Genomic DNA, 27,635 nt, shown 5'->3' on the forward strand with positions numbered 1-27,635 from the left:
AAGGTTGCGTGTTAAAATGACGAATTTTCACAAGCGATTTTCTCGAAAATAAATGTGTTGACCTACCTATTTTGTTTTCCTAAAAAAATCTAGCAAACTTTATCTATATAATCTCTGAATTTCAGACCTAGCCAGGATTTAATTCAAAATCGCCCAAGCCTCCTTAATGTATTAAATGGTTATTCCTAAATAAAGTTTTCAAGAATTGTAATAATTTTTTAATGAATACAATTTTTATGAAAAATAATGCAGTCATAACAAAGTTAGTATTGATAACTCTACTTAATATAGAATTAAATTCTCATTCTCTATATAGATTTGCAACCGTAGAAATCTTTAGCATGCTAGAAATGTTTGTGAAAAATTTTTTTTCTCATTTACCATCTTATTGCGTTATCTATTAATCATAAAATTCGATCTCATACAGACCTGTATCAGACTAGTTCTTAAAATATATTTAGTATACTTATGTAAAAACTTACTATGCATGAGTTGCTTAACTTTCTTTGATTGCACTATATAAATTCTGTTACGATTAACTTAGTTATAATTAGAATTTTTTAATGAATGCATAAGCTTTCTTGTCTTTTTTTGCGTATAAGGTGTCTCGAATCTTCTGTTTGAATTTTGCAACCTTTAAATATCGTCTTTCGATTATTTAATACAAGAGTTATTTTTCTTTCATTAGTTAAGTTAGTTGCATTTTGTATGGGATTTATTTAAAACGCAATCAATATACAACTGTCTTTCCATTACACTACATATCGTACGTAACAATCCCATTCCAATGGAAGAAACTGCTACCTTCTCGTTGGTTTCCATAGAATAATTTCAATATGAGGGAAAAATAATCTATTAAACAGTTTTGTCTCATATTTTTAATGGTTGTACTGAAGTATTACCTTAAAACTTATATTGACATTAACGCAGAGCAGAAAATTTTTTTACGTTTCATTAAAAAATAAAGTAGTAAATAGAAAAAATTAAAAAACGTTGGACGAAGAGCATTGAACCCAAAAACTTTGGGTTTGAAAGCAAAAGTTCTACCTCAGAACCAATAACTATATAGATCTGCTAGGAGATTTTGTGGAATTTGGTGAGGTGCCCCTGCATAAGCTTTTAATATGCAAGTTGAGAAAAATTAATGTAAAACTTTTTTTTATAGTTTCATTATCGAAATTTCCTTAATTAATTGTAGTTTAGACGTATTTTTTAGTAGTTTCGCAGAAAAAATCAGTTGTATATAGGATATTAATAAACAGGCATTTTGCCGTGCTGCTCAGAAGGTAACAGTTATCGGCATCTATGGGTAAGTTACCCGGTTGCCCCCCGACACTAACGCTGCCTTCCTTATGGGGGGCATAACTAAAATATAAAAAGATAATACTGTGGATTCGAAAACGGCCGATCTGGCCTTCTATGCAAGAAGAGTACTTAAATTCTATATTCTCTGACGCGTGTGTCAATCACCTAACCTCTTGCACATGTGGAGTATACAACTTTTTGACACATCGTGCGCAGGAAATGAAATTATGAGCCATCTAATGTGGCTCAGCTTGGCATGTCGAAAAATAAATTTACGTGGTCAAACCGCCAGGAAAAGGCATTTCTCGAAACAAAGAAAGCTTTTACTAGTGAACAATGTTTAACGTATTTTGACCCAAATTTACCTCTCGTACTGGCAACGGATGCGAGCCCATATGGTGTCGGGGCAGTTTTATCGCATCGTTTCACTGATGGGACCGAAAGGCCAATACAATACATTTCACAAACGTTGAATAAAACACAGAGAAAATATAGTCAGATAGATAAAGAAGCGCATGCTATAATTTATGCTGTAAAAAATTTTATTAATACCTCTGCGGGAATAAATTTACATTAATTACGGATCACAGACCACTTACATGAATTTTTGTAAAAAAACCAAAAAATTGACACGTTACAGTGCAATGAGAATGCAGCATTACGCAATATTTCTACGTGGTTTTGAATACGCTATTGAGTACAAGAAATCGGAGAATAATGACATCGCACACGAACTATCTAGACTACCTGTAATTACCACGGAAGAAAACATCGACACCATCGATTTATTTTGTATAAATACGTTTGAGACTTTATCGGTCGACGCAAATACCATACTAGAAACAGTGCATAAAGATCGCGAATTACAATATGTAATATCTGCATTAAAAAATGGAAAAAGCCTTACGGCAAAAAAAACATGGTGTATCGATCCGTGTGAATTTACTTTAGAACAGAGGGTACTGACGCGAAACCATCAAGTGGTAATACCAAAATAATTACGAAATACGATTTTACAAGAATTACATAACGGTCATTTCGGAATAGTCAAAATGAAAGGTCCAGCTCGATAGCATTGCTGGTGGCCGAACATAAGTAACGATCTAGAAAGAATTGCAAAAGACTGCTTACAATGCCAAAGAAATACAAAAATAATCCGGTCAAAGCAGATATACATGTTTGGGAACTAGCAAAAGCACCTTTTGATCGGGTCCACATAGATTTTGCCGGACCATTTCTTGGAAAATATTTTTTCATTTTAGTAAATGCGTCTTCGAAGTGGCCAGAAGAGTATATCGACGGCTCGGTAAAAGACAGAGCCAACTCAGATAATTGGTGAAAAACGAGCCAACTCGAAATTTGGGTTGAAAAAGCAGTCAACTCAGATTTGGCTTGAAAAAGGAGCCAACTCAGGTTCGGGTTGAAGAAGCAGCCAACTCGGGAGTAATTTTTTTTTATCAAGTTTTGTTGTGGTAGCACTGAAATTCACAATGTAGGTATACATATGTAAACGAACAAAGATTTTTCATTAATCCAATGGTTCAGAAAAATAATTTATGTTATTGTAATACAATTTGTGTTATTGTACAGAAATTTTTGGACGATTTGGAATTCCTAAGATTTTAGTATTTGATAATGGTAGGACTTTTACTTCCACAACGTTCCAGGAATTTCTTAAGAGTAATGGTATTGTACATGAAAGAACTCCGTTTTACCCAGCGACGAACGGTTAAGCCGAAAGATACGTGCAAACAATAAAATTAGCATTAAGAAAATTACAGCGTAGATTTGCGATTGATTTTGGCACAATATCGCTAAATGCCCCATACAATTACAGGGGTTCCACCAACAGAATTAATGCTCGGTAGAAAAATAAGATGTAGGTTGGATTTAATTAAACCGAGTGAGAATTACAAAAAGAGCGGAATTTAATGACAATAAAAAATACAGAGAAATTAAAGTAGGAGATAGCGTAGCGGCAAAGAAGTACGGAGAAAAAGAAAAATGGATTTTCGGTAAAAAGTGCATCGAACAGGTTAATTACATTATGAAATTAAATTACAATTTTAATCCGGAGGAAGAGATGGCAATCACGCGTATAGAACCTAAAGCAATAACGAATAATCTTAACACTTAAAGGTCTTCAGAGTCAACCTCCTTGATAAGCAGTCATGTCTCTACAGAGTCAGGAAAAGACAGGAGTCCACCTGTTAGACGAGTCATAGGACGGGGAAAAAGACTGAAGAAAAAGATACGCCGCAAAAAAATAATGATGATTCCACAAATGACGAAGAATTCCATGCACCAAGAATAATTCGCGTAAATCCGGTAAGAGAACGGAAAATTTCAACCAGTTTAAAAGATTACATTACACATTAAACACTACTTATCTGATACGAAGGTAGGAATTCTTCGTCGGGGGGAAGTGTTAGGTGAGAGTCGATGCTTATACACACATGAACGAACGCGAAGAGTAGTACATGTGTGTGGGTCTATGTACGTAGCAGGGCTAGGGCATAGAAGTGTGAAGTTCACACTGTGAACGGGTCGTAAGTCGTAAGTCGTAAGACTGGGATAATGTTGTGCGGTGTGGTGGCGTTGTGTGGTGTATAGGGGACCGGAAGTACGTCATCATGGGTGAATCGAAGTGGGAAAATGAAAGCAAAATCCACTTCCGTTACACTTTTTCTGAAGGTCACCAATCTGAAATCGTTGATCTACTCCGTAGCGCAGAACGCGCCTATGTAGAAGTATAACTTCAAAAAAAAAAAAAAAAATTTGTTTTTCTAATTGTGCGAATTTTTCTTTCTGTACTTACGTCGTCTTTCAATAAATATTGTAACTATACCTAAGTGTAATATATTTATCATAATGTAAAACACATCATTAAATTAATTGCATATGTGTATAAAGTGCTATGAAAATCGTTTATCCCTCAAAGCTGCGATAAATAATCAGTGACGAGGTTATTGTATGTTAAATTTAGCAACACACTCGTTTTGAAATCTTTACTGATTCTAATGTGAAAACTATGTTCTATAAACTAAAACATTAAGAGACATAAGAAGAGTATTGGTTATGTATTTGAACGTGTTGGTAGTGTGAGCTTTTTTTTTGTTTGATGGAGCGGGTAGGGAAAATCTTCATAGACACTCCAGCTAATCCCGTGGTACTTAGTGTTGGATTCACGCGGTGTGCCTAGGTCGTAATTCGTAAGCTAGCGAACAGTCCACGTTTAACTGCCAACTATAGCGCACACATGCATTTAGGAGTACTGTGTAGGATATCAGTTCTGTAACATAGCCATGTAAGGTTAGGTGCTTAGAGATATATATGTGCTATAGGGGCAACTCGGCAACGCCGTTGGCGCGCATGAATAGAAAATCAGTATAGTATAGGCGCTCCTCTCATGCATACCTTTATGTAAAGTTTGGCTCATTAGAGTATGTCATGATTACTAAATAAATGTCGTTTCATTTAATATAATGTATCAACCCGATACATTACATACTGAATAAACAAATCATTAGGTTACATTCTCAGTGTACTCCTTTCATTTAATCCCTAATACAAATATACAACAGTCTGATTGTAGATCTCAAATAAAAGATAAAAATTTGTTTATTTCTATTAATGGTCCTCCAAAAATAGCATCTAAGACCATTAAAGCTGGATGGATTCGTACAGTGCTCAAAGATGCTAACATTGACTCCTCACCCGAAAGTATACGTTCAGCTGTAGCATCACATGCTTGGCTTGATAATATGAGTGTACAAGATATTTTGAATCCTGGAAATTGGAAATATGCAGATACTTTCAGAAACCATTATTATAAAGAAGTGTTTAACAAAAATTTTAATCAGAGTTTACTTTGTAATAATTTCAATCCAATTTAAAATTAGCTCTCTCTGTTTATTGAATGTTCAGTGTTATTTTTATAAAAAACCAAAATAAATGTGTGTATATATATTACTATATTATATCATGTTAATGTAATTATTTATTCTAAGTTCTTATATTCACACATAGCATTGAGTTTCACACAATTAAACCCTTATCTTCTAGTAAATAATAAACATATCTCTCATGAGAATGACGTGTATCGGCTCAGCATATAATAAGTGTTTTGTTTTAGTGCAAAAAACCAATATTAGAAGCGCCATGTATTCTACTTATTTCTAATCATCCTATGTATCGCCAGCGAAGTAGTCGAATAGAGGGAAGAGATAGAGGGTCAACATACGGCGGCTTGTCGTCAGAAGTTTGAACTCTCACTACTTGACTCCCGTGCGGTACGTTTAGCGTGGCGAACCTTGAGCCTGTGTGAGCTCTTTCATTGTAAAAGCTTTATGACTTGTGTATGCCTTTCTTATTTATATTATTAAATAAATATCTTTATTTATTTTATTCTATGTTGCACTTGTACATTCTTACAGTTGGTCTGTTGCTATTCTCTCCTTTCTCTTAAATAGATTATAACATGTTAATCAGCAGACTTGAACTTGGAAAAGATAATTGCAGTGCATCAAAGAAGAGGCATTTCTTATAACTTCACGCACTGTTCCACATGTACCGGTTATATTAGTTTTTCATTGATAGTTGCACAAATTTATAGTCGGACAAAGGATTTAACATTTTTTTTTTTCTTTACGTAAGTAAAAAGCAAGTATGAAATTCGAAGTGTTAAGCGACTAGTAGCGCCGCCCTGAGGGTTCGATTTGGAACTATATGTTTCCCCAAAATATGCGTTCAAATCGTCGTGGTAGTACTGATGAGTTTTTATTTTTTTAATCATATTTATTGGCGAAAATTCGTAAAAATGAAATTCAAAAACAATATATTACAATGTGCTGTGCCTGATAGCCCAAATAAATCATCCTCAGATGGGCTAAGGTTTCACACATTGCCTCGAACCGAAAAAGCTCGGCAATTATGGATTGAAGCCCGTAATCTAACCTCAGTCACCAAAAAAACTGTAATTTGCAGTACACATTTTAGATAAGATGATTATTTTTCAGGTTCGTTAATTCCACTAAATTTGAAATAAAATCGAAAATTTTTATGTAAATAGTTGAAGTTGCTTGAAAACACATGTACATTTTTATTTGTAGCTATAACAAAACATGGAAGATTTTTAAAAAGAACTGCTGTTCCGTCTCTGAATCTCCAACAAAAGAAGCCAAAACATATTCCAAGTATATTTAAAAAGTAAAATTGTTTTATCATTAAAATGTGCAATAAAAAATGAAACATTCATAATGAAATACGTTGGTATTTTACAGGTCTCCAAGAAACTCATTTTCTACGTCGTTGCTACCGCGACGAGTTGAACGCATACTTTGGGGAAACATATAGTTCCAAATCGAACCCTCAGGGCGGCGCTACTACTACTAGTCACTTAACACTATACCTGGTCGTTAACGTGGCATAGGCTGTATTCCGCATTCCGACTTGTAGTGACAGATTACGAGAGATGTGAGAGTGACCTCGTGGGCCTTTTTTTTTTTTTTCTTTTTTTTGACTGAGTAAAGAGTTTTTATTTAAGTGCTATTTTTTATTTGTGCTTCCAGGGTGGCTTAGGCCTACCCTGGTATCATCTTTACCCCAGACAGTTTAGGCTGAAGGCAATTAATCATCTCCAAAGCAGGTGCTACATAACCTCAACTGCAGTTTCATGCTCTGGTATCCACCCCCGGTAACGGGTGGTGCTGATATGATGGAAAATGACTCTGAATGGGGTCTCAGGAGCGATGGTTTCGCTGCTGACATGCCCCCAGAGCATACTATGGATTGGAGCATACAAGAAAATAGTGATAAATCCCTTCCATTCAATAATGGTGAGAACAACAAAAAAAGGAAAAATTTTGATGCAGAAAAGCTAGACAAAAACTGCATCCAAAAGAATCCCAAAATGATCAAGGATGACAAGGAAGAATCTCTATCAGGGGTGCAAACAACTATCGACAAGAACCGAACAGTGTTTCAACTGTCCAATGAAGGACCATATGGAGTCTGGATCAAATACACCAGTACACATACCGGTAGCCCAGTACTCAACGAATACACAGTTGCAAGTGTCCTATACAATAAGTACAAAAATAAGTTCACCGACATAAGTAAGAAGAACATTGGACAAGTTGAAGTTTTGTTCGATGACAGAGAGGCAGCAAATAACCTCCTGTCTGACAGTGTCCTGAAACAACATGATCTTGAAGCCTTCATTCCTATATACAGACAATCAAGAAAGGGTCTCATTAGAGGCATACCGACAGACTTGAGTGGAGACCTTATCCTAAAACATATCCAGAGTGAAACAAAAGTAATAGAAGTCAGAAGATTAAAAAGGAAAAACAAGCTGACCAAAGAAGATAAAGATCGATGGGTGCCTAGTGAAACTATCCAGCTTTTCTTCGAAGGTCAATTCCTACCCAGCAGAGTGTTCATTTTTGGATTATCCACAAGAGTTACCCCCTACGTAAGGAATCCCATACTTTGCTATAAATGTCTACGCTATGGCCATACCAGTGCTCATTGTAAAGGTAAAGAGGCCTGCATTATGTGTAGCATAGAAAAACACGAAGGTCAGGCATGTGTTGGAACTACTCCGTCGTGTCCACACTGCAAAGCTCCGCATAAATGTACAGATCTACAAGTTTGTAAAGAGTACAAAGATCAAAAGGCCATCCAAACCATAATGGCCTTTGACGACCTACCCTACAGTGATGCCAGACGTCAAGTCAAGAAAAGGTTTGGAGAGTTTAGACCAAACGCAAATGAATTCCCAATGCTAAGAGAAAAAGCCCTTAAAAAGATTTATGGTACAACAGAGCATAACAAATCATACAGTAGCACGATTAAGCAAGCTTCTGCTACCAACCAAAGTCAAGAAACGAGCCCACAATCCACAAGTTCGAATACGCCAAAGAAGAGGATTCTCACAACAATAGATCCAGGTCATTTGAACAGAGACAATAGTGCCTATAACCATAAAATGGTTAACTTAAACTCTCTGAACAAATTAATGGCTAAGCCTGCTGAAAATAAAACGGCCAGCATAGACGTAGAAAAAGGTATGATTACTTCCAGTCCTTCGACAAAGTCCAATCCTGCAAGTAACTCGGCTGACGTGACGGCAATACATGCTCTGCTCAGCTTGAGCCAACCTATCATCCCAGTCACTTCGAGCAGCCAGAATAGAATCCTCAACAAGAGTACAAGCAACGTGTACTCCAATAAGAATAAAAAAGTCAACTCTGACACCAACATGCATAAGGAAAACAAGCAAGGGGATACTAGACTCAACGACACCAAAGAAAGACTCCAAAAGAAACTCCAAGAAAAAAATAGAAGTTTAACGAACAATTTAAAACTAAATTCGCATTAATTTAAATTTTTTATTTACTAATCTTACATAAAACACTTTTATATTTACAGACGTTCTATATTACCTAAAATGTCCAGTCTAAAGATAATTCAATGGAATGCCAGAAGCATCGGCAACAAGCTTGATTTGTACCATAATGTCCTAGACTTTGATGTCGTCGTGGTTGTGGAAACATGGCTTCAACCACACGAAAAATTCAGTATAAAAGGATTTGAAACGGTAAGATTCGACAGAGATAGTGGCGAGAGAGGAGGGGCATCGCCTTTTTTGTCAGGAGTAGCCTGATCTTTGACGTACTAGATTTGCCACTCAGTGAACCCGGATTTGAGGTCGGCGCCATTAGGGTGGACACGAGTCTGGGTCCGTTAAGTATAATTGGCTGTTATAGAAGACCAAATTCAAATAACAACCTTAGTAAAGAAAGCTAGATTGAATTATCTTCTAAAGTATCACAATTTGACTCTTTTCTTCTTGTAGGTGACTTTAACGCCCATCATGCTTTCTGGGGCAGTAAAAAGAATTGTACTAACGGTAGAACCCTTGTTGACAATATGGATTATGATAAATTTTTCTTACTTAACGATGGTAGCCATACCCACGTTACTATCTCTCAGAATGAGTGTAAATATTCAAATATCGATCTTTCTTTTATCTCACACAATTTAGCTCTCTTAACAACCTGGCTCGTGTTGGATGATACATAGGGAAGCAACCACTTCCCAATCCAGATTGAAATAAATACATCCCCTGAACACATGCCAAAAATTTACTATAGGTATAATTTAAGTAAATTAGATTGGACCAAGTTCAAAGATAAATTAGAATCCGGTAAACACATGTTCTCTTCTATTGATTTTCTTAACTGTCATATCTTAGAAAGATATGAAAGGTTCACTACCTTCATTGACTCTTGTATAGTAGAATCGTTAAATTACAATTTAAAAAAAAATGATCTGACAAAAAATCCACAAATATCTATCAGCAACAAAAATCCCAAAAGAAAAAGAAAACCTAATGCCATTTGGTGGAATGCTGAATGTGACAAAGCTTTAAGGATTAGAAAGGCAAATCTTAAATCCCTCCGATACAGATGAAATCTTCAAGATTTTATTAATCACAAAAGAATCATTGCTCTAACAAAAAAAAAATTTCGAGAAGAAAAAAAAAAGTCTTTTAAAAGGTTCTGTGAATCCATCTCACATCAAACTAAAATCTCAGAAGTCTGGTCAAAGGTCAAACGCTTCAAATCAGGTTTCAATCGTCCTGATAACTCTAGTGGTAATAAGAAATTTCTAAAGGAGACAGTTACATGTCTCAATGAATTATTACAGCCAAAAAATCTAAACAAAGAGGCATTTGATTTTTCTTCTTTGGACCACACGTCAGACAACCCAACACATTCTATCCTCTCCATTTTCATATAGTGAACTTTTGTACGTCCTAGACAACGTTAAGCTTCAGTCAGCACCAGGGGCAGATAGAATCAATTATCTAATTCTGACCAATTTACCAGAATTTTATAAGAGAGTACTCTTAGAACTTTACAACGATATTTATGATAAGGGTATCTTCCCAGAAGAATGGTCTTGCTACCTGATTACCTTTTTACCTAAGCCAAATGGTAAAGCTAGGCCTATCTCCATGGCCTCTTGCGTCCTTAAAGTCATGGAAAAAATTGTAAATAATAGATTGGTGTGGTGGCTAGAAAGGGAAAGAATCCTTCCTGATCAACAAAACGGATTCCGAAAAGGACGCTCATGTGCAGATAACCTGACTAGACTAACGTCAGACATACAAAAATCGTTTTACCTCAAGAAAAGCACTGTAGCAGTCTTCTTGGACATAAAGGGTGCCTTCAATAACGTGATTCCGGATATTCTTCTCGACAATCTAAAGGCACTAAACTTACCTCACCGATTTATTTCTTTCATTGGCAACCTGATTTACGACAGGTACTTGATTCCAGTTAACTCTAGTGTAAGAGGCAAATTCAAAACTAACATAGGTCTTCCCCAAGGTCTCTGTTCTAGCCCGATTTTGTATGCTCTATATACAGCAGGCCTCAACAAACTCATTGACAATCGAGCAACCCTCTTAAGATTCGCAGATGACGAAGTTAATTATACCTCACTAGAAAATGGAGAAACCTCTATAGCTCTTTTAAATCAAGTGATTGAAATCATCATTAAATTTTTCCTCGAAAGGGGGCTAGAACTCGCTCCAGACAAGTGTACACTGGTTGTTTTTAGCAAAAATCGGATTAAACTAGACCAATATTCACTAAAACTATCAAATAGTACTCTGTCCCCATCGGACTTTGTTAAATTCTTGGGCATGTACTTAGATAAACATTTAAACTGGCACAAACAGGTGGATTATTTAGTGACCAGAAGCTGTGCTCCTCTCAAAATCCTTGCATGTTTACGTCACACATGGTGGGGAGGTGATCCAGACGTACTTCTCATCTTATATAAATCAATGGTGAGATCCATCCTCGAATATTGTGGTTTTTTAATTTCACCATGCTCCGATAACCATTTCAATAAACTACAAAGAGTCAAAAATCAGGCTTTTAGGTTGGCCATGGGCTACCGGAAAAGTACCCCGATAAGTGTTCTCACTGCAGAATCCAAAATTCCTCTACTGAAGCATAGACTAAAATATTTAGCCCACTCATTTTTACTCAAACTTATCTCCAACAAAGAAAATACGACCCTCAAAAGTATAGAAGAACTATTTTCTGTATCGGAACATAATTTATACTCCCATAATCACCAAAAGTCCCTAATTGTAAACTGTTATGAAAACATTTGGCATCTAGAAGATCTCATTATACAAACAAGTGTATTCCTTAAATTCACTATACCTTTCTCTCTTAATTTTTTTACTTACACTTCCGATCTTACAACTGGTCAAAAAATTCGTTCTGCAATAGATCCCAACTTAGAATTCAGCAACATATTCGACCACAATGATAATTGTAACTTCATTTTTACAGATGGTTCCAAAACATACATTAATGAATCCCCCAAAGCTGGCTTCGGAACCTGGTCCTACGATGATAATCTAACATGCTCTTACAATATTCCTGGCGATGCCTCAATCTTTTCGGCTGAATGCTTAGCACTTTCTAAAGCTTTAGACTTTGTTATTGCCGACGGCAACAACTCATTTAAGATATTTACTGATTCACTCAGTGTACTCAAGGCCCTTAATAAACTCAAAGGCTTCAAATATGAATCTCCACTAATACTAATTCTTAAAAGGAAACTCGCAGAAGCGCAGAGTCTCGGCAGAAGATTTCAACTATTCTGGATTCCAGCTCACATAGGAATAAAAGGAAATGAGGCAGTTGATAAGGTAGCTAAATCAGCAGCAATTGAGGGACCTCCTGCAAATCTGGCGATCCCTGCCACCGATCTCAAAAGTAGATTTCGCGAACAATGTTTTAAAGAGAACGAATCTAGCTTGTTGTCCATGTTTCAAACAAAAGGCACCAATTATTTTAAGTTTTATCATAAACCTCGGTCCAAACCATGGTTTCATGGTCATTGTATTTCGCGTAAAACAATTGTATCGATAAATAGAAGTAGAAGTGATCATACCGCTCTTAACTGTGACTTACATAGATTTAATATTGTAAACTCTGATAGATGCGAATGTGGCAAAGATTCCGATAACTTAGAACACATTTTTTGGCAATGTGATATATACAAAAATGAAAGGACCGAAATGTTAAATAAGTTTTATAAATTCGGTAAAAATGGTCCATTTTCCATAAAAAATTTACTAGCCAATTTAGACGAACAAACAATTCCAATACTAGCTAATTTTATCGATAGTATAGATAAAAATATTTAATTTAATACCCTCCTAAATAGCAAATAAGACATTTGGCTAAGCTTTATAAATTATTTTCCATACCAATAATATAATTATTGTAATTCAATCGATATCTTATCTCATATAACTAGATATGTATATATACTAGTGTATAATACCTAAATGGATCTCATTATGTAATATTCTCATGTATACTACCTGCTCCATTTCGATAGAAATGGCTATGTAACTATAAGTTCAAAAGCCAATAAAAAACTATTCAATCAATCAATCAACACTATACCTACTAGTCGCTTAACACTTCGAATAGCCTAGGTTATCACATTACTGTAGATAAACAAATCTAAATTATTTTTCTCTTTCCTTTTTCTATGTTTTACAGCTATTTGAAGTCATCGTACACATACAGGTCCTATTTGGCTCGACATTGCTGTGTTATACGTTATAACCCCTATGCATGTGTATGCTATATTACCATCGGCATACCAAACAAAACCGCCTCAGATTTAATGTGATGAATCACTTACACAGTAATAGGGACCTTATTATACATGGCTTTCAAGCAATCGGACCACGGTTGAAAATATGCACATGAGAAATTAGTTTTCCAAAGGTGCGAGCCAAGTTAGTAAAGGCTGAGTCTCGAACTCGTAAGCCAATGTTACCAAGCCAGCCAAACCTCCAAGCTACAAAAACCACAGCCCAAACCACTGTGCTACCGTAGCCGCTGATTCTACATCTCTTATAAGATTTAAAAAATTAAACTCATGCTTGTAATTATATAATCATTATTTGCAAATAATTAAATAACGTATCAATGAAATGAACCGATCGATCATTCTGTTAGTATCTGTTTGTACAAAAAGAATTGTCGTTGCTAAAAATACCTCAAGTCACTCACCGATACTGGATTGTGAACTAGAGTGGAACAGTTGTGGCTCTGTCGGAACCTCCTCTTGAGATTCAACATTTGCTTTTTCAATTTTCACTGGGGGCTCCAAAATCGGTGTCGGCAGATCATCCGTTTGGATAACTAGTGTACTTTTGCAGGTCGGGCATTTGAGCATTGCACCAACTGTGTAAATATTACTTTTAAAGCTCCATAAATAAGATCACATTCAATGGCTTTGATAATCGATGAGAAAGAAAACTGTCCATAATCTTACCAGTCTGAATAGTCACTGCATTGCTATCACTATCTTGAGAAAAGTGAGTTGAGCATTTCATGCACTTGAAAATCTTGAGCATCATTGGCTGAGTCCTTATCATCTCGTTTAGGGTTTGGACGATTTTCTAAAGCATATAGATTACACGATATCAGCTATCTTTCATCGTAAGTTTGAATATCGCATGAAAAACAAAATGGTTAGCCAGGGTTACCTTAGCGTCTTCAAGCTCCGCCAAATAGGTTCTCGAAGCACGATCTTTTCGCATCGTATCGAAAGTAATGTCGATCGTCGTCGGTATACTTCTTCCTAAAACGCAGGATAGGACAGTATTGGTCGCCCAACGGTAATTTATTTTCCCATTCAGAGAATCTCTTTCCTTGATTTCTCTAAAAATTAGAGGTAACATTTATCACTCGATTAGCAAGATTGTACAATAATGATAATGATGATAATAATAATAATAATAATAATAATAATTATTATTATTATTATAGTTTTTATTGATATTGTTGCTGTTGTTGTTGTTGTTGTTGTTGTTCTTGTTGCTGTTATAGTTGTTACTGTTATTTTCGATGACCTACGACAAAGACTTACTCAGGTGTTATGACCAAGAAAATCATGTCATAGTCATCTGGACCTTTTTTTTTCTGCAGCAAATATAGATCTCCTTCTTCTGTAGAAAAAAACATATAACTTTTCAGCGTACAGTAAGTAAATCGTTTCTATGATGACATTATACACAAAGACAATCTTTCCGACCTTCTTTCGGATCGTACGTGGTTTCCAGCATCACGTGGGTCGCAGCTCTGAGGGTCGCGCTGCTCTTCTCAAGGTCGCTTTCCAGTTCGGTCTCAACAACAATGCCTTCGTCCATGCTCTCGTACTCTGTCTTCTTCTGCGTCGTCGTTCCATCTGCAGTACAACCTACTTCTTCGCTCTTGAACTCACTGCTCTGCTGCTGCTGCCAATCAACATTCGCGGATCCCGCCACAATCGTCGAGACACCAGCACCGATCTTGCTGAGCCGATCGCCTTGATCGAAAGTCGAGGAATAGGAGGATACTGAACCTGAAGCGTCCTTGCCAATGACCGGTTTAGTGTTGAGGCCTAATATATGGCTGACCGCTTGGGCCCTCATCCAGTTCTCCTCGCCATATTTGGCTCGCAGCGCAAGGATCTGGCGCTTGGTTTCCAAATGTTCCGTCGACATCTCGCGGAAGGAGCTGCTCAGCGAACCCGGCTTTAATTTTGGCTTCTCGCGGTCCAGCTCGTCCTCCGCTATGATGGCTTCGCGTACGCTCCTACGTTTTTTGCTTAGACCAGCGGCCCTAGGCTGTAGAGACGAGGTCAGAGGCTCGATCACTCGAGTCTCAACGCTGTGAACGTCCTCATAATGGCTTTTTGGCAAAGAAGTTTGGTCCCAGCTTGAGTTTATGGAGCTAGTTGTGGAGTCAAGCTCGCGGCGGCGCATCGAGGTGCGGAGGGAGAAGACTCGGTTCTCCGAAACGAAGAGTCGCTCTGATTTGCTGAGGGGTTCCGAATCCAACACAAACTTGAAATAATAGGTGAAATGTGTGAATTTTTGTAAAATTAATAATCGTTCAAGTTGTTATATTTCGTTTCAAATTGTAAAATTCATCAGTGTAGTAATAAAATTTCGTGGGTAAAACTAGAGCAAAATAGCATTACTTTGCTGTCACTGAGTGACGGATGCAAGTGCTTAATAGTATGAAGCCTGTGCCTAGGATGATGAGAAAGTGGATTGCCACTCAAGCAAAGCCAAATTAGCATCGACATCGTTTCCAGTGGCCAGAGCATCGCATGTTCAGTCAAACAGTTGTAGGACAAATCAAGCTCAGTTAAGTACTCAAGTCTATCTAAGCCTGCAAAGGAATTACTACTCATCATTTCTCATAAGATCAGGAATTTCTTAATGGTTATTATTAAAAAAAAAAAAAAAAAAAAAAAAAAAAGGAATGCTACAAACCATCTATGTTGTCTATGTAATTATTTTTTAATACAAGCTTTTGCAGAGTACGTATCGAGGTTTTGCTGAACAGAGGCACATGTTCTAGATAGTTGTAACCAAGGTTAACATGTTGGAGATTAGGTATCAATTCAAAATTGATGGCTCTAGTAATGAGATTGTGACTCAGATCAATGGTTTCTAAGAATGGAACGTTTTCCAAGGACTTGTCTAAGTTTGTTAGAGCATTATAAGGTAGTGCTAAACGATGAAGGGAGCTCCAGACAAAGCCTACTCCTCCATCACTTCCACAGGAAACTGAATGAGTAGCATGATAAATACTTTGACACGAGCAAACTGACGTAATAGTTTGAGAAACAACGTTTCATGATTTTTTTGACATACCTAATAAATCATGAAGATTATTGACACTTTGTCCACCAGAGCAGACAATACATTCCAACTGACTTCTGATTCCTTGAATTCCTTTAACTGAGTTGATAGATATTTTTTGCAACTCCAGATACTTTAAATGCCTAAATTTCGTAATGTCAACGACAAATTTGGGATCAATGGGATTGTGCTGAATTTTGAGACCAATCGTTTTTTGCACCAAGTCATGTAGAAATTTGATATCTCTAAAAATCTATGAAAATAATTACAAAAAATACAACTATCAAAAATATATGACCAAGTAGTTATTTATGCATATTAACTGAAGAGTTAATAAGCACAAAAACAGTCGTACCTCACTCCGCGAGCTGTTAGACACTTGGAATGAACATTCTAAGTCATCCGTCTCATTGATGATCATTGAAAACGCTTCATTCAAGTCATGAAGCAGTTTTGTCGAGAGGGATAATTTGCTAGAGGCACTTAAAACTTTGTCTCCACTGTTCCTTAAGAGCTTAGCTAGCTCGGAGATCTCTTGCATGCCAGCCAGCATTGTGATTTTTTTACTCTCTGACAACTTTGACATTGTGACAACTAGAATAATTATCTTGATTAATTACAATTATTTTATAAAATTCTGTAAGTATCAAAAGGATAGTACCTGTAATTCATTAGCAAGATATTTAAAAGTTCAACAAAATACAAAACTACTTGACAGAGTTGAGAACAAGTGTCGAAACAAAGATATATGATAAGCTAGAAATAGATAGTACATGCACGCATATGTTTTACACAGTATACATTACACCTCTAATTTGACAATAGCTAAAGTGATTCATTGATAAGTTTTATATTTAAATGGTATTCGATGATGTATTTAATATGTATACTCCACCTGTGTATGCTAAACAATCATTTGCTTATTGGCTCGAAGCTAGGATGAAAAATAAATTATGAACACAAATAAACATACAATATATGAATACGACACAAAGCCAAAGTGCAGTATCTAATTGATGTAGATTCTGTAAATAATTAACTCACTACCTGTGTAAACGTGTGTATGAGAAGTAACTTACACTAAAGTAAATTAATCAATTGTGATTTGTGAATCACAATTTCTGATGTGATGATCAGCACCAGCACTAGCAATAAGCGTATAACGTTGTACAATAAATTTTTTTAAGCTAACTAGATGAATCGCATCTAGGGGTTTTTTTTTTTTTTTTTTTTTTTTTCAAGGTGTTTTGGTTATTCTATACAGAGGATCAAGAGGCAGTGTATGGCAGATAAGAGCTTCTCCTGATTGGCTCTGCCATATTCAGGACTAATGCGTACACAATCCTAATCAACCAATCACTAGCTCAGAATTTCACGTACGTGGGGTTGGCGACATTTCGCCCGAAGCTAGTTTAGTGATTTTTTGTCGTCGGGTTGGCTCAGCTGCCCTACAGTAGGTCAAGGAACAGGAGCCGTACCGTATAACTCTTTCCGCTTCGCGGGCCTATGTTTTAAGACTTGTGAAGTTGGCGCCCGTAAATATTAAATATTATTATTTTGTACCCATTCAAGGTTCAAGGCTTACACGATTCCTCCTTACTTGCGGATTTATCTTCCACTTTAATTTTTATTTGCGAATCAATAGTTTGCGAGATATTTGCAAAATAAAAAGTCGAAAATGGGCGTGGCGCTGAAGTATAAAAAACTTTGTTTTAAGTGCTAAATTGGGTTGAAATCCAATTCTACCTGTACGATTCGATTCCTCCTCATTTACGGATTACGGAGGTATATAAATTAATGTAATTAAATGTCACAAAGTTTGTAAATAATGAATTTAATTATTGAGTGAGACAATCTAGTAACTTTTGTCTCGTGACTTTTGGTCCAGTGCTCCGTTCCTGTTGTTCGGTACAAGTCGTTTACTCCGTACAGCGGGTTCTACGAAAAATTTATTAGAATAGAAAACTTTAGTAGGTATTAATCTATTAATTATTAGTTATAAGTTATTCAGCTTTTGGGTCAACACACACACACATACATTTTTTGATGACTATGCAATCTAGTGTAAACCCATTTAATAAACATCTATTCTGATAAATATTTCGTAGAACCCGCTGTACGGAGTTAACGACATGTACCGAACAATAGGAACGGAGTAATGGACCAAAAGTCACTAGACAAAAGTTACTAGATTGTCTCACTCAATAATTAAATTCATTATTTACAAACTTTGTGACATTTAATTACATTAATTTATATACCTCCGTAATCTGCAAATGAGGAGGAATCGAATCGTGCAGGTAGAATTGGATTTTAACCCAATTTAGCACTGAAAACAAAGTTTTTTATACTTCAGCGCCATGCCCATTTTCGACTTTTTATTTTGCAAATATCTCGCAAACTATTGATCTGCAAGTAAAAATTCAAATAAAAGATAAATCCGCAAGTAAGGAGGAATCGTTTAAGCCTTGAACCTTGAATGGGTGCAAAATATTAAAATTTAATATTTACGGGTGCCAACTTCACAAGTCTAGAATAGTTACATAATACGGCCAATACAAATACAGGCGATACGGGTCGTATAAGCCGTATCATGCTAGACTAAGAGCTGGGGTCGAGTGGGTGGGTTGTTTGTGAAATCGCCGCAGATTTGTCAAACATTGAAAAAACTCATGATTCGTGGATCTCGAAAGTATTTTTGCGATATCTATGATTGATAACGAGTTAGGTTGTATTGAAAAAAGTCACAGAGTGTCAAATGGGACAATAGTCACCACCTGGTGAAATAGATAGAGGATAAAAAGTTGTCAGAATAAAATAACATTAATGGCAAAATTAGACTTACAGAAGCCGTACCATATAACTTTTTTTAGCTTCGCGGGCCTATGTTATAACATAGGCCAATGTACATAAAAATAGTTATATGGTACGGCCCCTGTTACAGTACTAGCCGAAAAAATATGCTCGAAAACAGAGTGGCGGCAAACTTCGGTATGTGTAGGAACTGTCTATTATTTACGTAAATACCTTAAAGGAAGGGGAGCAGTGCTCTCGACAGTGGCACCCAAAGAAGCGCGAAGTACAAATTAGCTATATGGAGCAAGACGTGAAAACCCAGATATCACGACAGTATTTCATACACAATAAATTAATAAATAAACCCTAAGCTATTTAACCGAATTACCCAGTAAGCCTACTGGTCGCTTTGTCATTAAATGAATTTAATAACACAAGCGCCAATCACCACACAACCCGGGGCGCTTACTGGTCGCTTTGTTATCAGAAAAATTAATTTAATAACACATGCGCCAATCACCACACAACCCGGGGCGCTTACAGGTCGCTTTGTTATCAAATAAATTAATTTAATAACACAAGCACAAATCCCTAAACAAGCCGGGGCGATTACTGGTCGCTTTATTAATAAATAAATTAATTTAATAACACAAGCGCCAATTCCCACACGACCCGGGGCGCTTACTGGTCGCTTTGTTAATAAATAAATTTAATAACACAATCGCCAATCACCACATAACCCGGGGCGCTTACTGGTCGCTTTGTTATCAAATAAATTAATTTAATAAGACAAGCGCAAATCCCTAATCAAGCCGGGGCGATAACTGGTCGCTTTATTATTAGATAAATAAATTTAATAACACAAGCACCAATCACCACACAACCTGGGGCGCTTACTGGTCGCTTTGTTATTAAATAAATAAATTTAATAAGACAAGCGCAAATCCCTAATCAAGCCGGGGCGATTACTGGTCGCTTTATTATTAGATGAATAAATTTAATAACACAAGCACCAATCACCACACAACCTGGGGCGCTTACTGGTCGCTTTGTTATCAAATAAATTAATTTAATAAGACAAGCGCAAATCCCTAATCAAGCCGGGGCGATAACTGGTCGCTTTATTATTAGATAAATAAATTTAATAACACAAGCACCAATCACCACACAACCTGGGGCGCTTACTGGTCGCTTTGTTATTGAATAACTAAATTTAATAACACAAGCGCCAATCCCCACACAACCCGGGGCGCTTACTAGTCGCTTTGTTATCAAATAAATAAATTTAATAACACAAGCGCCAATCCCCACACAACCCTGGGTGCTAACTGGTCGCTTTATTAACAAATAAATTAATTTAATAACAGAAGCGCCAATCCCCACACAACCCGGGGTGCTTATTGGTCGCTTTATTAATAAATAAATTAATTTGGTAACACAAGCGCCAATCCCCACACGTTCTGGGGCGCTTACTGGTCGCTTTCTTATTAAATAAATAAATTTAATAACACAAGCGCCAATCCCCACACAATCCGGGGCGCTTACTGGTTGACTTATTAATAAATAAATTAATTTAATTACACAAACGCCAATCCCCACACGTCCTGGGGCGCTCACTGGTCGCTTTGTTATCAAATAAATAAATTTAATAACACAAGCGCCAAACCCCACACAACCCGGAGTGCTTAATGGTTGCTTTATTAATAAATAAATTAATTTAGTAACACAAGCGCCAATCCTTACACGTCCTGGGGCGCTTACTGGTCGCTTTGTTATTAAATAAATAAATTTAATAACACAAGCGCCAATCCCCACACAACCCGGGGCGCTTACTGGTTGACTTACTAATAAATAAATTAATTTAATAACACAAGTGCCAATCCCCACACGTCCTGGGGCGCTTACTGGTCGCTTTATTAATAAATAAATTATTTTAATAACACAAGCACAAGTCCCTAAACAAGCAGGGGCAATTACTGGTCGCTATATTATTAAATAAATTCATTTAATAACACAAGCGCTAATCCCCACACATCCCGGGGAGCTAACTGGTCGCTTTATTAATAAGTAAACTAATTTAATACCACAAGCGCAAATCCCTAAACAGGCCAGGGTGATTATGGGTCACTATCGTAATTATTAAAGCTATAAATAACAGTGAAAGCAGTAATGTTTACATGGTAATAGAACTTGCATCATTTACCGGCGCTCTTGTTATCAAATTTATTTATTTAATAACAAAGCGACCAGTAAGCGCCCCGGGTTGTGTGGGGATTGGCGCTTGTGTTATTAAATTAATTTATTTATTAATAAAGCGACCAGTAACCACCCCGGATTGTTTAGGGATTTGCGCTTGTGTTATTAAATTAATTTATTTGATAACAAAGCAACCAGTAAGCACCCCGGGTCGTGTGGGGATTGGCGCTTGTGTTATTAAATTCATTTAATGACAAAGCGACCAGTAAGCGCCCTGGGTTATGTGGTGATTGGCGATTGTGTTATTAAATTTATTTATTAACAAAGCGACCAGTAAGAGCCCCGGGTTGTGTGGGGATTGGCGCTTGTGTTATTAAATTAATTTATTTATTAATAAAGCGACCAGTAACCGCCCCGGCTTGTTTAGGGATTTGCGCTTGTGTTATTAAATTAATTTATTTGATAACAAAGCGACCTGTAAGCGCCCCGGGTCGTGTGGGGATTGGTGCTAGTGTTATTAAATTTATTTAATGACAAAGCGACCAGTAGGCTGACTGGGTAATGGGGTTAAATAGCTTGGTGTTTATTTATTAATTTATTGTGTATGAAATACTGTCGTGATATCTGGGTTTTCACGTCTTTCTCCATATAGCTAATTTGAACTTCGCGCTTCTTTGGGTGCCACTGTCGAGAGCACTGAAGGGGAGTATGTTATTTTTTTTAAGTTGATTATGTGATGGGAGGGTTCAGGATCATTCAAATACTACGTAACCTAATTTAACATCTAATATGAAAAATTGTATCTTTTCCTACTTTCATACTTTCTCATAATTGACACCCCTACAGTAGATCTAATTTTTATCGACACTGCAGATAGTCGACTGACGTAAACGGTTTCTTCTCATTGGAGCATGATACAGCGGATTCGTGTAAACTTATTTTCTCGTTTAGTGTTACCTGAATAGCATTATTTTATTATACAATTATTGTTATAAATTAAATATATTTATAAAAATGCAACATAATACACGTAGCAAATAAATATAACAAAGACAATTACGTCTTGATTATAATTTTATCCTTTTTAATAATTTCAATACCTTAAGATGTTTTTTACTATTAAAATCATTTTTACTTTTACCATGTATTATTAACATCTGTAAATTTGACAAAATGCTATTATTCTTTTCTTTATTAAGCAAAAATGACAGTAATTTGGTGTAGGGCCGGCAGATGGTTTTAAACTCGAGTGGGTAGTTAAGGGGACATATAACCCAATAACCCAACTAACTGAGGGCGTTCGAAAACCCAAATAAACAAACTAACCCCACATAACCCAGAGCATTGTAAACCCCAAGCAAACGACCCCCGCATAACCCAAGGTATCCTAAAATCCAAGCGAACCGACTCCGTAACCAAAGCATCTCTGTTTTTTAATTGATCTAACGTACGTTCTTCAGAAGGCCTCTTCAGAAAAATTGATGTTACATGAAAAAAGATGGATAAATAAAAACATTTGATAAGATACAAAACAGATAAGTTAAACTCTTTTTATTATAAAATTTCAACAGTCTTATGACAAATAATTATTAATTATGACTATCATTTGCCTAACGCAAAAACTGAGCGGCGTTTTGCATTTCGCGAAATAAATTCATTTACAAGTACTTCTAAATTAAGTTAATCAGTCGTTGTATTGTAAATGTGTAACAAAGCAATGTGATTAAGTCTATCCTGCAACATTGTCGACCTTAAATAATTTTTAAGTTTTCATAAAACAGAAAAACTTCGTTCATTTGAACACGAAGACCCTGGTATCGTCAAGTGAAAGCTCAACAGCAATTTTGACACTTAATTGCCAGATTTTTTTGAATTTTGAATCGCGAGAAGCGTTCAAAAAGTAAGTCACAGCTTCAATTTTTTTGTATGACTCGATCACGCATAACTCTGATTTTTGCAATTCTTTATTTAAGATTTTGACACGGTCAAAAATTTCAATCATCAAGGTAAAAAAAAAATACACTCGAATGATCCCATATAACTAAAAAATCCTGAGGGTTTTGCTGATATCGAACTGTCAACTTCTCTATCGATTGACCGATCATAAAAAAATTGCATGAGTTGAGCGTAATTTTCTTTCACAGTTTTTAACGATTTAATTCGTACCACCCACCTGGAAGAACATAAATTTCTATACAAATCCAAATCATAATTTTATAAAATTTTTAAGCTGAATTTATACCTTGTCTCAGTTAAAAATTTATAGCTATAATTATACCTATAAATTATAGTTATAATTATAGCTATAACTACCTATAAAACAGCTATAATAATGTATAAAATTCAGCTATAAACATACCTATAAATTACAGCTGTAATCTTTCCAACAAATTTTAAATAAAAATTAGTTTAAAATCAGATTTTTTCAACATATATCGATCAGTGTAGACCGTATCATCCGTGTGATAACAGTAAAACTGAGGGTCTAAAGTATTTTTAAACAATTTTTAAAAAACTTGAAATTGTATATAATTTCTTGTTTTTTTTTTTCTACTTATTCAAAAATACTTCAGGCCCCCAGTTTTACTGTTATCATACGGATGATACCATCTATACTGATCGATATATGTTGAAAAAATTTGATTTTAAACTAATTTTTATTCATTATTTGTGAAAAATTTACAGCTGTAGTTTATAGCTATATTTATAGCTGAATTTTATACATTATTATAGATGTTTTATATGTAGTTATAGCTATAATCATAGCTATAAATTATAGGCATATTAATAGCTATAAATTTTTGACTGAGGTTGGTCAGTACGCTGCAAGAGAAGGTAAATTGCTATCGTTTTCTTTTTCTGCTTCAATTTGCAAATCTTTAAATTGTGCAATATGCTTGGTTGAGTCCCGAACAAAATTGATCAAATCTTTTAATGTTCTGATGAACTTTCTGGCAAATAAAACTTTTTCTACACTATCTTGAACGACAAGATTAAGATTATGCGCATTACAGTGCATGAATAACGCTCGAGGCTCTTCTTGGCGTACTTATTTTGCGACTGTAAGCCGGAAATTTTACCAGAAACATTTGATGCCCCATTATAACAGTGTCCTCTCAGTTTTGAGATTGGCAAATCATATAGCATTAAAATTTTATTAACAAGGTCAAATAAAGCTTCGGCAGAAGTATTTTTTGTACTACAAAATCCAACAAAATATTTTTTGGCGCTTAGGTCATCGGAAACAATTCTGAGGCAAATAGAAACTTGCTCACTTCGGGAAACATCCGAAGTTTCATCTAATGACAACGAAAAGTATTCCGCTGCTCTTATCTCATCCATGATTTTTGATAACGCAGTGAAAGCCATCAGCTCCAGAATTTCGTTTTGACTTTGATGGTGAAGCCACTTGTGACCTTTCCGTTGTAACCAACATTTTAACTCTACGACATCTTCTGCTCGAGTACGGATAAATGCCATTAAATTGGAGTTTTTGTCATTGTTGGCTCCTCGGATTGGAATACCTTGCCTATCTAGTGTTTTTAGTGTACTGAAAATTTTCAACAAAGCAACCCGATCATTCATTATCTGTTTGGATTTAGCCAATGATATTGATTGTACGATGTTAATAGTTTTAAAATTGGCTAGTGCCTCTGCACAGTTGATATGTAAAGTGCTAACTCCGTGATTCTTTATTCCTCCTAATCCATGCTTCCAATCTAAAAATCCCTTGTCAACCCAGGCTAGCATCGATTTAATTGTTCTTGAATTAAAATTAATGATTAATTTTTGTTTGCACGCTTCTGTACATGTAGTGCAAACAGCTTTATTACTTGTATTTAGTTTCAGCCACGGGTGCTGTTTCTCCCAGTTTCTCAAAGCCTTAGGCACCGAGGAGGCGTTAGCTAAAAAAAAAAACAAAAAAATAAAAAACATAAAAAGTAAAGCTAGAAAAAAAACATACAAATAACATAGGTTAAATTTTAATAAGCTGTGCTATATATCTGAGCGATTACGTTTAAGACGCAATTCAGGCGATTTATGACTTGACTAGTAATTTGTATGCCACGAAAAGCCAAGCGAACGAGAGAGAAAATGTGCACATGTATATAATACGTATCAGACTGCGAGAAGATTTTCAGTCGAGATTTTATAGGATGGTCCGTTTATTCGCTTGCCTCTTCGTCACTCGCACTGACATTATCAACTCGGACTACCCGAAAGCCTTTCAACAGATCGTACGTGCACCATGCAATTGTTTGCTAAGAGTGTGTGTAAGTGTGGGAGTGTATCTGGCGAGATTAGCTCGTCTACTTGCAACGATGACTTTGTCTAGCCGATCCTAAGCTCGAGATACCCCCACCCTTACTATCCTTAGGCCCTATTATAGTGAACAAAGTTGTCTGCGGCAAACAGAGGCAAGTATAGTAAAACTCGTTTGTTTGCCTATGACCTAACGCTTGCTTTGTGCAATATTGGTTTATCCGAGATCTCCGTGCATCAATCGTAAACTAGCCAACGTAACCGTACTTTTATTGCACTTTTTAACAAGTTATTTTGTACATTAAAACTAGTTTTAAGACTCGTAAATAAATTTACTGTCCTAATTTATTGTCTAATACAACAATACGGATGAAATCAATAAAAAAAATTACAAAATTAATCGTTAGGCGTAATTCTAATAAATTTGGAGTTCCTCGGAGGAAAAACACATGTTCGGGGGAACAGCTCGGACTCGTCCGAAGCCTTTTAGAGCCCTCCGAGTAACGCCCTCAAATGAATCTGCGAGAATCAGCTGGCCACTCAGGTTCCTGATTGGCTAGAGTCTTTCCTTTTAACGTCCCTCCTCCCTCCTGTACATACTCTGCTGTTTGTTGTGTTTGCAGACTGACAAATCACGCGTTCTCATATATCTATATATATCAGCTGATTCTCGCCTGCGGTAGCCCGAAGTCAACCAAAGAACGCTCGTTCTTTCGTCAAACTTGGGTTAGCGTGGGCTGCCGTGGGTCGCCCAGGGTCTCCGGATTTCGGACTATGAACAAACCTAGTACCTTCTTCCTCCCAGGCGACGATATTATGTTCTCGAGTCAGCTGATCGGCTGCTGGCTCAATGTGTGTTTGATCGTATATCTATGTATACATTAAAGAATTACCATGACAAATAATAGCGGTAAAAATTATTGTGAATTTAAGATGAATTTTAATTTAGATGAAATTCACCCTGAGCCTATATGGAATCGCGGTAAAAACAAAATTTTTATCCATCTATGTACACATCAACACAGACATACACGCTGCACATACACATATACACAGACACTCTCACAGGTATGTGTATGTGTCTTTATATGACAGCTAAGAGCTAAGAAGCAAAAATATCACATAAGTACTTATTTGATATTTTTCTCCGCTTTGAAAAATAAAACTTAAAAAACTATGGAAATTTTAGTTATTTCATAGTGTTCTTACAATTTTCTGCATCAACTGACTGAACTGGCTCAATGTGTTCAATAATGGCTTCACTGTCGGTCGATTCTGTTACTAAGGATTCCTTTTCCTTATTATGTTGCCCAACAGCATCATCTACACTACCTTCATGTTTCTTTTTCTTTCTCACTACAAATTTATCCATCATACAAAAAAAAAACAAAATGTATTCTTCAGACCGATAAATTTTTCACGTTCTGCGCACGTCTCTGTTTCCACCGTTTAATTCAATACTGATATGATCGTATAACACCTATTGGTCAGAAACATAATACGGACGAAGCTATAACGAGCTGTGATTGGTTGAATAAAAATAGATGCGCAGCAGCACTTCACCTGTACATCAGCAGCGCTCCCAGTTGCGAGACCGTGAACCACGCGAAATTCAAAAGTAAAGCAAAACGTATGTTAAGATCTTATCTATCTTTTTTTAAAATTCTCACACATAGTAAAATTAGAATTTTCGAGCGGGGAATTTCAAAATTCTATTGGTTATGAACTTTAATTAACCACTGGCCCGTTAACTGTATAGGATTATGTGGTTGTGGTTATTGGGTTACATCAACGAATTTCGAGTGGGTAAATTACCCACTCGAGATTTTTCGAGTGGGTAGTAAGTACTACCCACTCACTCCGTATAATCTGCCGGCCCTGATTTGGTACACCAGGTTTCCTATTTTCGCCACTACACACGCTGGTGTTGACTCATCTATCCCCTCCCATCACTTGCACCTGGCCATAATAAGCTCAGCGATAGCTCGGGCCTACCTTAGCAGCCGAGGTAACCTACGTTGGCACTTGGCACAAGCTTTGCTTTCGTCAGAGAATATGGAAACACATCCTTTCAAGTATTGTCAGATGAAATTTTACTTAAAAAAATAGCCAAAAATTTAGCTGTAAGAATGTGTATTTTTAGCTATTTGATTTGTATTTTTAGCTGTTCCGTTTAGCTATATTTTCAGTAGAATATTCAGCTAATAATTACCGTACCAAATGCTACCGTAGGATAGTTGTGATTTCAGCTGTATTTTTAACTGTGTCTTTTATTAGTTAAAAATACAACTAAAAAAAAATTATTGGCTGCAGGCAAAAG

At 36.2% G+C, this 27,635-nt stretch overlaps 1 protein-coding gene across 3 annotated transcripts in view; it reads right to left on the bottom strand.

The window, feature by feature from the left end:
* Positions 1-17,287, bottom strand: part of LOC106643053 (uncharacterized) — a 38,653-nt gene extending 21,366 nt beyond the window's left edge. Inside the window, exons 1-11 of one of the 3 annotated variants that reach the window (XM_089598058.1) lie at positions 17,140-17,287; positions 16,956-16,994; positions 16,416-16,654; positions 16,073-16,313; positions 15,689-15,985; positions 15,391-15,584; positions 14,461-15,253; positions 14,296-14,374; positions 13,913-14,087; positions 13,699-13,825; positions 13,434-13,607 (exon numbers count right to left, since the gene is read on the bottom strand). In XM_089598058.1, coding sequence (XP_089454184.1) covers positions 13,434-13,607; positions 13,699-13,825; positions 13,913-14,087; positions 14,296-14,374; positions 14,461-15,253; positions 15,391-15,584; positions 15,689-15,985; positions 16,073-16,313; positions 16,416-16,646 — 2,311 coding nt within the window. In that variant the 5' untranslated portion in view covers positions 16,647-16,654; positions 16,956-16,994; positions 17,140-17,287. Of the gene's footprint in view, positions 1-13,433; positions 13,608-13,698; positions 13,826-13,912; positions 14,088-14,295; positions 14,375-14,460; positions 15,254-15,390; positions 15,585-15,688; positions 15,986-16,072; positions 16,314-16,415; positions 16,655-16,955 lie in introns of those variants that run through there. The other 2 variants (XR_016293664.1, XM_089598059.1) reach the window with 2 other exon arrangements.
* Positions 17,288-27,635: the final 10,348 nt, after the last annotated feature.

Source organism: Copidosoma floridanum, unplaced genomic scaffold (genome assembly GCF_036245765.1).
Source record: "Copidosoma floridanum isolate Cflo_tuat_1 unplaced genomic scaffold, Cflo_Japanese_pri ptg000004l, whole genome shotgun sequence".
NCBI classification, from domain to species: Eukaryota; Metazoa; Arthropoda; class Insecta; order Hymenoptera; family Encyrtidae; genus Copidosoma; species Copidosoma floridanum.